Source organism: Melanerpes formicivorus, unplaced genomic scaffold, assembly GCF_026170545.1.
Source record: "Melanerpes formicivorus ecotype bairdi unplaced genomic scaffold, bMelFor1.0.p_v2 SCAF_222, whole genome shotgun sequence".
Classification (NCBI taxonomy): domain Eukaryota; kingdom Metazoa; phylum Chordata; class Aves; order Piciformes; family Picidae; genus Melanerpes; species Melanerpes formicivorus.
Genome location: NW_027142574.1, coordinates 327,087 through 339,559, shown reverse-complemented (window position 1 = coordinate 339,559; position 12,473 = coordinate 327,087). Strand labels below are relative to the sequence as shown.

At 58.9% G+C, this 12,473-nt stretch overlaps 2 protein-coding genes across 2 annotated transcripts in view; both read right to left on the bottom strand.

The window, feature by feature from the left end:
- Positions 1–279: 279 nt before the first annotated feature.
- The window catches only part of LOC137458099 (glutamate-rich protein 3-like), a 32,937-nt gene continuing 20,743 nt past the window's right edge, over positions 280–12,473 (bottom strand). Inside the window, exons 14-15 of the mRNA XM_068169771.1 lie at positions 1,271–1,405; positions 280–651 (exon numbers count right to left, since the gene is read on the bottom strand). Of these exons, the coding sequence (XP_068025872.1) occupies positions 431–651; positions 1,271–1,405 (356 nt within the window). The 3' untranslated portion in view covers positions 280–430. The remainder of the gene's footprint in view (positions 652–1,270; positions 1,406–12,473) is intronic.
- Positions 3,359–5,050, bottom strand: LOC137458097 (quinone oxidoreductase-like). The gene is made up of 4 exons (XM_068169769.1): positions 4,961–5,050; positions 4,474–4,575; positions 4,290–4,385; positions 3,359–3,707 (listed from the first exon to the last, which is right to left on the bottom strand). The coding sequence occupies exons 1-4, from the start codon at positions 5,033–5,035 to the stop codon at positions 3,546–3,548; spliced, it is 435 nt and encodes a 144-aa protein (XP_068025870.1). The 5' UTR covers positions 5,036–5,050; the 3' UTR covers positions 3,359–3,545.

The following is a 12,473-nucleotide window of genomic DNA, read 5'->3' as shown; positions in this document are numbered from 1 at the left end:
CGCTGGCAGTGCCACAACTGACAGCAGCAACCCCCCAAAGGCCTGCTCCTCTTGCCTCCATTCCCAATTGGAACACACAGCCAGGGGCTCTCCTTGCAGGGGCTGAGCATCTGCAGCCCCCAGCTGCTAGGGCTGGGCACTGTGGCCTGCCTGGCTCTTGGGGAGCCCTTGGGGTGGAGGGAGCCAAACAGGAGCCTGCCAGCCAGTGCTGGGCTGGGCCAGCCTTACAGCAACCCCCTCTCCTGCCATCTCAGCACAGACCCCCAGGCTCCCAGAGTGACTCCTGACAGACACCTGCAACAGTAAAGGCTTTATTCACTGACAAACATCTCACACCCCTTCCATGTTAACCACCTCCAGCCACAGTGCCAAGTCCCAGCACTGCAGAGGAGAGCTGGCACCTGCAGGCTCCTTTCCCTGACCATCTCCTTCAGTCCAAGGAGACAAATGGTTGTGGTGCTCCCATTTCTCTGGCATCTTCTCCTGCCTCGCTGCTCTGCCCAGGGGCAGCTTCCTCCACCTGCAGCACAGCCACCACATCTTCCTTGGGCAGCAAACCTCCCAGCAGTGCCATTTCTTCTCCAGCCTCCTCGGTGCCTGCTGCCTTCTGCTCCTCAGGTGTTCTCCTTCCCTCTGCCAGGAGAGCTCCATCTGCTCCCAGCAAAAAATAACCAGAGCATTACTTTGTGAGAGCAGTGTCGGGGCTGAGGCTCTTGAGCTGTCCTTAAAGATCCTAACAGCACCAGAACAAGAGGACACTGTCTCAAGCTGTGCCAGAGGAAGTTCAGGCTCTAGGGGAGGAGAAAGCTCTTCCCAGAAAGAGAAATTGGCCACTGGAATGTGCTGCCCAGGGAGGTGGTGGAGTCACCATCCCTGAAGGTGCTCAAGAAAGGCTTGGATGTGGCACTTGGAGCCATGGTTTAGTGGTCAGGAGGGGTTGGGTGACAGGTTGGACTTGATGACCTCTGAGGTCTTTTCCAACCTCATTGATTCTATGATTCTCTCCCAGCCAACCAAGGGACATCAGCACGGTGAGAGAAGAAATCTTCCTGTGCTGCTTCTCCTCACCAGCTGCTTGAGTTTTGAGCTCCCTCTGATGCTCTCTGGGTGTACTTTTGGAGCCCAGTGCTCTGGGGGCTCAGTTGGCTCCCTGCAGCACAGGGGACTGCAGCAGCTGCTCTGCCCATGCTGCACCATGCCCTGCTGTGAAGGGAAACAGCCACACTCCTGTGGCCCAGCCAGCCACCCTCTGCAGAGCCACTCTACTCACCTTCTTCCTCACTCCCAGCACACTCCTCACTGCTGCTCTCCACTTCTGTCACAATGCTTTGCAAGGACTCTGCAGCTGAACAGCTCAGCAAGGTCTGCTCTGGCTGGCCCACACTTGCTCTTCCAGTGGCCTTGGCTGCAGGTCAGTGACAGGTGCCAGCATGAGTGACAGACACCACAGCCATCTTTGGCCAGCTCACAGGCTCACAGGATGTCAGGGCTTGGAAGGGACCTCCAGAGATCATCCACTCCATCCCCCCTGCCACAGCAGGACCATACACTCTAGCTCAGCTCACACAGGGACACATCCAGATGGCTTTGGAAGGCTCCAGAGAAGGAGACTCCACAACCTCCCAGGGCAGCCTGACCCAGGGCTCGGTCACCCTCACACTGAAGAAGTTCCTCCTTGTGCGGAGGTGGAACCTCCTGTGCTCTACTTTATATCCATTGCCCCCTATCCCTTCCCAGGGTGCAGCTGAGCAGAGCCTGTCCCCTCCCTCCTGACCCCCAGCCCTCAGATATTGATAGACATTGAGGAAATCCCCTCTCAGTCTTCCCCTCTCCAGACTCAACAGCCCCAGCCTCTGCTCCAGTTCTGCAGCAGCTGCATGGCTTTTCCTCTGCAGGCTCCAGAGCCACACTGCACATGCACAGAGCAGAAAAGATGCATCAGGTTGACTCCTCTCAGCCTCCTGATGAAGAAACCAACCTTGCTTATCATCCTCAGAGTCACTCCCAGAGCATACAGTGCTTGCCTCCACGGAGCCCCCCTCAGAGCCCTGCACTGCCTTCTGTGCTGAGGCTTCCCTCTGGTGTTCACAGTCATCTCCTGAGGAGGGCCTTGACATCCCATTCATATGATCTGCAGTCTCTCCTCCTTTGTTCATTTCTTCCTCTGCCTCAGAAGCTTCTTCATCCACTACAAATCAAAGACTCTGACTGAGAGACAGGAAACTAGATTTGAAGGGGGACGGGGTTAATAGTCTCCTGCTGGCCAGTGACAAACAGAGGGGCAGCTCACCAGCAGCAGAGAGAAGGAGAGCTGCTAAGGGCTCTCAACTTGCTGCCCTGAGGCAAGCCACGAATGATCCACCAGGACATTCTGTGGAAACCGAGGGGAAGTGGCACAAGAGGAGGACAGGGCCAGCCCAGCTGAAGTGCTTCTATGCGAATGCGCGCAGCTTGGGCAACAAACAGGATGAGTTAAGGGCCACTGTGCTGCTGGGATGCCACGACACAGTGGCTGAAACTGAAACTTGGTGGGATGATTCCCATGACTGGAATGTAGGGGTAGACCATGAAGCAGTTGCACTGAATCTCCTCAGGGCCATCAGGAGGAAGTATTCCAAGCTTACCACCCTAGACTTTAGGTGTGCAGACTTTGATGGCTTCAGGGATCTGCTAGCCAAAGTGCTAGCCGAAGTGTCGTGGGACAAAGCCCTGGAGGGAAGAGGGACCCAGGACAGCTGGGCAGTATTCAAGGACCACCTTCTCTGTGTCCAGGAGCTCCTCTGTGTCCAGGAGAAAAGCAGGTAAGAATGCTAGGAGGCCTGCCTGGATGAGCAAAGAGCTACTGGACACACTATTGCTTAAAAGGAAACTCTACAGGCAGTGGAGAGAAGGACAGCTAGAACAGGGGGGAGATAAGGAGGCTGCCCCAGCAGCAAGAGTCCTGGTTAGGAAAGCCAAAGCAGAGTTGGAATTGAATCTAGCCAGGGAGATTAAAGGGAACACTGAGAACTTCTACAGGTATATGAATGGGAAGAAGAAGACCAGGGAAGGTGTGGGCCCCCTCAGAAAGGAAACTGGTGACATGGTCACAAGTGATGAGCAAAAGGCTGAGGTACTTAATAACTTCTTTACCTCAGTCTTCACTGCAAGGGCCTCTAGCCACACTCCTGATGCTATGGAAGACAATGCCAGGGACGGGGAGGAAGAACTGCCCATTGTAAGTGAAGGTCAGGTTGGTGATCTGCACTACCTGCAGTGGCCTCCCTCTCACTTCACATTGAGCACAAGATCAAGATATTCGTTTCCCTGCACCTCAAAGCCACACCAGCAGACACATCAGACAAAAAAGCAGCTGCCAAAATCACTTGAAAGTATGTGCAACCCTGATCATCAGCAAATGTTGGTCATTAATGTAATTAATTCACCTGAGGTGGCCTTTGCTGTCACTGTCACACCTGATCCAAGGATGCTTGGTAACACCCATTCGATGAATGGTGGAAGCAAAGGTGCAGCTACAGCAGCCACAAAGCAAATGGCAAAGGACTTCATGGAAGCAGCACCATCTTCCCTCGAGCACCACTGCAGTGAATGATGTCTTCATGAGCCTTCACCACCTTCTCCAGGGGATATTCAGAGCCCACAGCTGGTTTCAGCCAGCCAGCCTCTATGCCATCAAAGACTGCCGTGGCACACTCACGCCTCTCCTCCTGCGTGCAATCAAGGCAACATTTACCACACTGTAGAGCAGCACTGGCTACTTGTGCCAAGTGTTAAACCAAATTTCACCACCCAAAATGGTTTTATCATGTTAAGAAAGAATAGAATAGAATTAACCAGGTTAGAGAAGACCTCAGAGATCATTGAGTTCAACCTCTCACCCCACACCATCTAATCAACTCAACCACGGCAGCAAGTGCCTCAGCCAGGCTCTTCCTAAACACCTCCAGGGATGGGGACTCCACCACCTCCCTGGGCAGCACATTCCAGTGGCCAATCTCTCTTGCTGGGAAGAATTTCTTCCTAACCTCCAGCCTAAACCTCCCCTGGTGCAGCTTGAGACTGTGTCCTCTTGTTCTGGTGCAGCTTGCCTGGGAGAAGAGACCAAGGCCCACCTGGCTACAACCTCCCTTCAGGGAGTTGTAGACAGCAATAAGGTTCTCCCCTGAGCCTCTTTCCTTACAGTGAAATTCTGCAGTCACCCCTGCAAATGATTCTACAGGATTCTAACAGGAAACAGAGAGGTGTTGGCATCCCAACAAAACATTCTTTACAACAAACAGGCTTCTTACCTCAGTTGCAAGAAACAGACCAACTCCAATGATGCTGGACTCTTTACTCATGGTGTCCCTTGGATTGATCTCAATGGGACCTCTGCAGCCCACAATCTGTTACAAAGGAGTTGAGAGAGAAGCTCTACTGGCTGAATTGTGTCACTAAATGCACAAGGTGAAGTCAGTGACAGCAAGTGCTCACCATCACCCTTCCTCCACAGGACAGCAGCTGCAAGTCAGTAGCCAGGTTGACGTTGGAGAGCATTTCTATGATGCTATCAACTCCTTCCATTCCTGTGTATTCCTGCAGAGGACACAGCAGGCTGTAAAACCACCCCAGTTAGTGCTTGGGTTCCACTCTATTTCATGTGCTACAGATAATGGACATCTCTACAGCCTACATTTTAAATGCACCTTTGTGCAAGGCTGACAGCTAAGCAGTTTAATTTCAGCAGATTTTTGATGTGCTGACTGATGCTATCTTGCTGGGATGCAAGAGCTTCTAAATCACAGACGCCACTGCCTGTGCAGAAGGCTCAGCTTCTCCCAGCCTGGAAAAGCTTTTCCTTGTGTGAGAATGAAAGAGGCAGGGCATTATTGCTCCTGCATAAATCTGCTCTAAAACCCTTCCACAACCACCTGTTCTGTTAGTAAGAAAAACACTTCACCTAGCCTAGGTGCATGCTTACCTTGATTTTATTGATGTACTTAGCTTCCCTGTGGTTAAATGCTTGGTGGGCACTGTTCCTCAGAAGCGTGTTCATGCCTTGTTCAGTTCCTGCTGTACCCAAACCCTTTAAACCACGAGCTCTGTCAATCTGACAGGTTGCTATTCCCACCTGAGGAGAAGGGGAAATGAAAAATAAAACCAAAACAAAACAAAACAGAAAAGAAGGAGGAGGAGAGAGGGCAAGAAGGGAGAGGGAGGAGAGAGGGCAAGAAGGGAGAAGGAGGAGAGAGGGCAAGAAGGGAGAGGGAGGAGAGAGGGAAAGAAGGGAGAGGGAGGAGAGAGGGCAAGAAGGGAGAGGGAGGAGAGAGGGAAAGAAGGAAGAGGGAGGAGAGAGGGAAAGAAGGGAGAGGGAGGAGAGAGGGCAAGAAGGGAGAGGGAGGAGAGAGGGAAAGAAGGAAGAGGGAGGAGAGAGGGAAAGAAAGAAGAAGTCCTTTTTTTCCACCAGGGGAGGTTTAGGCTGGGAGCCTGTCTATCCCAAGCTGGTTTTATTGATGTCATCACTGCAGGGAACTGAGGGGCAGGGTTGCTGCTGTGCTGAGCTGCACCTGACTTTCCCCCTGTCTCTTGCAGGCTACGTGTCGGACCCCATGAGCACCATGAGGTTCCACTCCTGCAGCAGCAGTGGCAGCTTTGAAGAGAAAAGCTGAGGGCAGCAACTGTCCAGCTCCAGAGTCTCACCATCAGCCAGCAGCAAGAGTCCTCACCGTGCCAGCCTGACCCTCAGCTCCACAGTGAACAGACTGAGCTGCTGGTGGTGCCAGGTCCCCAGCCTGAGCTCTGCTCTCATGCCCTCCTCTGCTGGCCCCCTTGAGGGCTGGGGGTTTTGGTGGTGTGCAGCTGTTCTGTAACAAATGCTGTGCTCCCATCTTCACCTTTAGGAGTGTGACAAGATGAAAAATGCATCTGTTGTAGGGCCAGAGCTCCAGGCCAAGATGTCCTTAGCTTGGCCTGCACTAAGGGGCTGTCAGCTCTGACTGGTAGGTGCCAGTCAAGAGCCCATCGAGAGGAGGAGCATCCTGGAACTCCACACCACCACCCAGGCCACCTTGGAGCCTGAGCTGTTCCTGTTCCCAGCTCCTGAACCTGACCTGGTTTCTTTTGGACTTCTCCACAGTCCCAGACACATCCTGTGTCTCATTTTCAGCTCCCTAGCACAGCTGCAGCTCCTCAGGGCCCTGGGCTTTGGCTCTTTCCTGCTCACTGAGAATAAAGAGATATTTAGGTGGCCAACCTCAGCCTCCCCTTCCAGAGGTTTGTTTTCCTTACCCACTTCCTTGGAGTGTTTTTCACACAGAGCGTAAGCTTTCCTTCACACTTGGCTTTACCAAAAGCAACACAGGAGCTCCAAATCAAACTCCAAACCTCTCACATCACCCCACAGCCATGCTGCACCCATGAGCTGCCTGCAGCACAGCAGCAGGTAAGGATGGGGTGGGGGCTGGTTCCCATCCAACCTTGCCTGGGCCCATCCTGCAAAGAGAGCTGTCAGGAAGAGCCAGGAGAGACAGCAGATGAGATCAGTCTGCTCACATCCTGGGCTGCATGCATCAAGAGAAGAACAGCCAGCAGGTCGAGGGAGGTGATTCACCCCCTGTACTCCACTCTGCTGAGACCCCACCTGGAGCACCGTGTCCAGTTCTGGAGCCTCTGTTCCAGGAAGGATCTGGAGGTGCTGGAAGGCGTCCAGAGAAGGGCCACGAGGATGAGCAGAGGGCTGGAGCTGCTCTGCTCTGAGGACAGACTGAGGGAGTTGGGAGAAGAGAAGGCTCTGGCTGTTCTCCCCCAGCTTTCCCTCCCATCTGCTCAGGCCTCTCCTGCAGCCCGTCCTTGCCTGCCCCTGCCCCAGGAGCTGCCAGCTGCAGCTGGCTGGCTGGACACAGCCCCTGCCCTCCTGCAGCCAGCTCCACTCCCTCATCTCCATCTGCAGGGCTGCTCAGGGAGGCTTCTGCCACGGGCTGCTCCCCAGGGGATGTGGCTCCACACAGTCCCCCATGCCCTGGGGACATGAGCTGTGCTGTGCCCCACTCCTGCTCTGCCTTGCCCTCAGCTGACACCTCCTCTGCCACCCCTACCCCACCAGTCCCCCTCTGTCCTGTTCCTCTAACCACCTCCTGTGCCCCCACCCTGTCATCCACCCTGCCATCGGTAGCCACCGCCACCTCCTGCCCCATCTCCTGCTCTGCCAGCTCTGCCTCTCCTGCTGGCCCCTTGGCCACGGCCCCTGCCCCTGCCTGGCCACCCACCACAACGACAGCCACCAGCCCTGCCTTGCTGTGGTGGTTTAGGCTGGGTGCTGGCCCGGATGCCACTGCACAGACCACACCTGGGAGGTCCCAAGGGGTGGGCCCAGCCCAGGGGGTGGTCACAGGAGACCAGGTATTGCATTCCCATAATGCCCTGCTCCCCTGTAAAATGTCCATGCGGGGTCTTCACTTCCTCTTTCCTCCCCTGCTGCTGCCTCGGTAAAATGGCGTGAGCCGCCTCCCTTGGGCCTGCCCAGGCCCAAGGCTGTGTTGGGGGGGGAAGAAAGAGCCCTGGGGGGTGTGGGTGTACCCCCAGGTGGGGATGGGATGTTCTTGGCCATGTTCTGGGATTTCTCTCTTTGTCACAGCGCTTGTGGCTCTCTGCAAAGCTTTCAGTGTTGTTTGTTTATTGTTTGTCTATTTACACTTTCCATCACTTTTCCAAGCCCTTTCTCTGAGTTGTTCTTTCTGCCCGGGGTGGGGAGGGGATCTGCCCCCAACCCATTACACTTGCTCACACACAGCCCCGGGACAGACAGCCATGCTCCATCCACCACCCCCCTCCACCACGGCGCCCTCTGCCCCCGCCTCCTCCACCGCACCCTCCGCCTCCTCCACCACACCCTCCGCCTCCTCCTCCGCACCCTCTGCCTCTGCCTCCTCCACCCCACCCTTTCCCCCTCCACCGCACCCTCTGCCTCTGCCGCTTCCACCGCACCCTCCGCCTCCTCCACCGTGCCCTCTGCCTCTGCCAATGCACCCCCTGCCTCTACTTCCTCCATGGCACCCTCTGCCTCCTTCATGGCACCCTCTACTTCCTCCACCAAGCACTCTGCCTCTGCCTCCTCCAACGCACCCTCTGCTGCCTCCACTGCGCCCTCTGCCTCTGCCTCCTTCACGACACCCTCTGCCTCTTCCACAGTGTCCTCGGCCTCTGCCTCCTCCACGGCGCCCTCTGGTGCCTCCACCGTGCCGTCTGCCTCTGCCTCCCCCACCACACCTTCTGCATCTGCTGCCTCCACGGCACCATCTGTCTCTCCCTCCTCCATGGCGCCCTCGGCCTCTGCCTCCTCCACGGCACCCTCTGCGTTTGCCTCCTCCACGGCACCTTCTGCCTCTGCTGCCACCAGCGCACCCTCTGCCTCCTCCACGGCGCCCTCTGCCTCCTCCATGGCACCCTCTGCCTCTGCCTTCCCCACCACACCCTCTGACTCTGCCTCCTCCACAACACCTTCTTCCGCTGCCGCCTCCACCGCACCCTCTGCCTCTGCCTCTTCCATCACACCTTCTGCCTCTGCGTCCCACACGGCGCCCTCGGCCTCTGCCTCCTCCACTGCACCCTCAGCCTCTGCCTCCTCCACGGCACCTTCTGCCTCTACCTCCTCCATGGTACCCATTGCCTCCTCCACCAAACCATCTACCTCCTCCACTAAACTCTCTGCCTCCTCCAATGCACCTTCTGCCTCTGCCTCCTCCACCTCACCCTCTGCCTCCTCCACGGCGCTCTCGGCCTCTGCCTCCTCCAAGGCACCGTCTGGTGCCTCCACCGTGCCGTCTGCCTCTGCCTCCTCCACCACACCTTCTGCCTCTGCTGCCTCCACGGCACCATCTGTCTCTGCCTCCTCCATGGCACCCTTGGCCTCTGCCTCCTGCACGGCGCTCTCTGGTGCCTCCACCGTGCCATCTGACTCTGCCCCCTCCACCGCACCCTCTGCCTCCTCCACGGCACCCTCTGCGTTTGCCTCCTCCACGGTGCCCTCTGGTGCCTCCACGGCGCCCTCGGCCTCTGCCGCCTCTACCACGCCCTCTAGTGCCTGCACCGCGCCATCTGCCTCTGCCTCCTCCACGGCACCTTCTTCCTCTGCGTCCGACACCGGGCCCTCAGCCTCTGCCTCCTCCACCGTACCCTCTGTCTCTGCCTCCTCCACAGTGCCCTCTCCGTCTGCCGCCTCCACCACACCCTCTGCCTTATCCATGGGGCCCTCTGCCTCTGCATCCTCCACCGCACCTTCTGCCTCTGCCACCTCCAGCTGACCCTCTGCCTCCGCCACCACACCCGCTGCTTCTGCCTCCTGCACTGCAACCTCTGCCTCTGCCTCCTCCACAGCGCCCTCTGCCTCTGCCGCCTCCACAACACCCTCTGCCTTATTGACGGTGCCCTGTGCCTCTGTATCCTCCACCACAACTTCTGTCTCGGCCTCCTGCACTGCACCTTCTGCCTCTGCCGCCTCCACCACACCTTCTGCATCTGCTGCCTCCACCACACCCTCTGCCTCCTCCAAGGCACCCTCTGGTGCCTCCACCGTGCCATCTGCCTCTGCCTCCTCCACCACACCCTCTGCCTCTGCCACTGCGCCCTCCACCTCCTCCACCGCGCCCTCTGCCTCTGCCTCCTCCATCGCACCCTCTGCCTCTGCCTCCTCCACCACACCCTCTGCCTCTGCCACTGCGCCCTCCACCTCCTCCACCGCGCCCTCTGCCTCTGCCTCCTCCATCGCACCCTCTGCCTCTGCCTCCTCCACCACACCTTCTGCCTCTGCCGCCTCCACGGCACCTTCTGTCTCTGCATCCTCCATGGCGCCCTCAGCCTCTGCCTCCTCCACGGCCCCCTCTGGTGCCTCCACCGTGCCATCTGCCTCTGCCTCCTCCACCGCACCCAATGCCTCCTCCATTGCACCATCTGCTTCTGCCGCCTCCACAGCCCCCTCTGCCTCTGCCGCCTCTACCACACCCTCAGCTGCCTCCACAGGACTCTCTGCCTCCCTCTCATCCATCACTCCGTATGCCTCCTCCACAGCATCCTCTGCCTCTACCTCCTCCATGGCACCCATTGCCTCCTCCACCAAACCATCTGCCTCCTCCACTAAATTCTCTGCCTCCTCCAATGAACCTTCTGCCTCTGCCTCCTGCACCACACCTTCTTCCTCTGCCTCCTCCACCACACCCTCTGCCTCCTCCACCGTACCCTCTGCCTCTGCATCCTCCACCACACCTTCTGCCTCTGCCACCTCCACCGCACCCTCTGCCTCTGCTGCCTCCACCGCACCCTCTGCCTCCTCTGCGGCGCTCTCGGCCTCTGCCTCCTCCAAGGCACCGTCTGGTGCCTCCACCGCGCCATCTGCCTCTGTGTCCCCCACCACACCCTCTGTCTCTGCCTCTTCCACGGTGCCCTCTGCATCTGCCTCCTCCACAGCGCCCTCTGCCTCTGCCTCCTCCAACGCACCCTCTGCTGCCTCCACTGCGCCCTCTGCCTCCTCCACGGCGCCCTCTGGTGCCTCCACCGTGCCGTCTGCCTCTGCCTCCCCCACCACACCTTCTGCATCTGCTGCCTCCACGGCACCATCTGTCTCTCCCTCCTCCATGGCGCCCTCGGCCTCTGCCTCCTGCACGGCGCCCTCTGATGCCTCCACCGCACCCTCTGCCTCCTCCACGGCACCCTCTGCGTTTGCCTCCTCCACGGCACCTTCTGCCTCTGCTGCCACCAGCGCACCCTCTGCCTCCTCCACGGCGCCCTCTGCCTCCTCCATGGCACCCTCTGCCTCTGCCGCCTCCACCACACCCTCTGCCTCTGCTGCCTCCACCACACCCTCTGCCTCCTCCAAGGCACCCTCTGGTGCCTCCACCGCGCCATCTGCCTCTGCCTCCTCCACCGCACCCTCTGCCTCTGCCTCCTCCACCAGACCCTCTGCCTCTGCCGCCTCTACCACACCCTCAACTGCCTCCACAGGACTCTCTGCCTCCCTCTCATCCATCACACCGTATGCCTCCTCCACGGCACCCTCTGCCTCTACCTCCTCCATGGTACCCATTGCCTCCTCCACCAAACCATCTGCCTCCTCCACTAAACTCTCTGCCTCCTCCAATGCACCTTCTGCCTCTGCCTCCTCCACCTCACCCTCTGCCTCCTCCACGGCGCTCTCGGCCTCTGCCTCCTCCAAGGCACCGTCTGGTGCCTCCACCGCGCCATCTGCCTCTGCGTCCCCCACCACACCCTCTGTCTCTGCCTCTTCCACGGTGCCCTCTGCCTCTGCCTCCTCCACAGCGCCCTCTGCCTCTGCCGCCTCCACAACACCCTCTGCCTTATTGACGGTGCCCTGTGCCTCTGCATCCTCCACCACAACTTCTGTCTCTGCCTCCTCCACTGCACCTTCTGCCTCTGCCGCCTCCACCACACACTCTGCCTCTGCTGCCTCCACCACACCCTCTGCCTCCTCCAAGGCACCCTCTGGTGCCTCCACCGCGCCATCTGCCTCTGCCTCCTCCACCACACCCTCTGCCTCTGCCACTGCGCCCTCCACCTCCTCCACCACGCCCTCTGCCTCTGCCTCCTCCATCGCACCCTCTGCCTCTGCCTCCTCCACCACACCTTCTGCCTCTGTCGCCTCCACGGCACCTTCTGTCTCTGCCTCCTCCAAGGCACCCTCTGGTGCCTCCACCGCACCCTCTGTCTCTGTCTCCTCCATTGCACCATCTGCCTCTGCCTCCTCCACCACACTCTCTGCCTCGTCCAAGTCACCCTCTGCCTCTGCCTTCTCTATGGCACCCTCTGCCTCCCCCACCAAACCCTCTGCCGCCTCCAATGCACCTTCTGTCTCTGCCGCCTCCACAGCCCCCTCTGCCTCTGCCGCCTCTACCACACCCTCAGCCACCTCCACAGGAATCTCTGCCTCCCTCTCCTCCATCACACCGTATGCCTCCTCCACGGCACGCTCTGCCTCTGCCTCCTCCACAGCGGCCTCGGCCTCTGCCTCCTCCATGCCGCCCTCTGATGCCTCCACCGCACCCTCTGCCTCCTCCACTTCACCCTGTGACTCTGCCTCCTCCACGGCGCCCTCAGCCTCTGCGTCCTCCATGGCACCCTCTGCCTCCTCCACCAAACTCTCTGCCTCCTCCACTAAACCCTCTGCCTCCTCCACTAAACCCTCTGCCTCCTGCACCACACCTTCTGCCTCTTCCTTCTCCACAGCGCCCTCTGTGTCTGCCTCCGCCACTGCACCCTCCGCCTCCTCCACCGCACCCTCTGCCTCCTGCACGGCGCCCTCTGTCGCTTCCACCGCACCCTCCGCCTCCTCCACAGCGCCCTCTGCCTCTGCCGCCTCCACGGCACCCTGTGCCTCTGCCTCCTCCACCACAACTTCTGCCTCTGCCTCCTCCACAGCACCCTCTGCCTGCTTCATAGCACCCTCTGCCTCCTCAACTGCACCCTCTGCCGCCTCCACCGCACCCTCT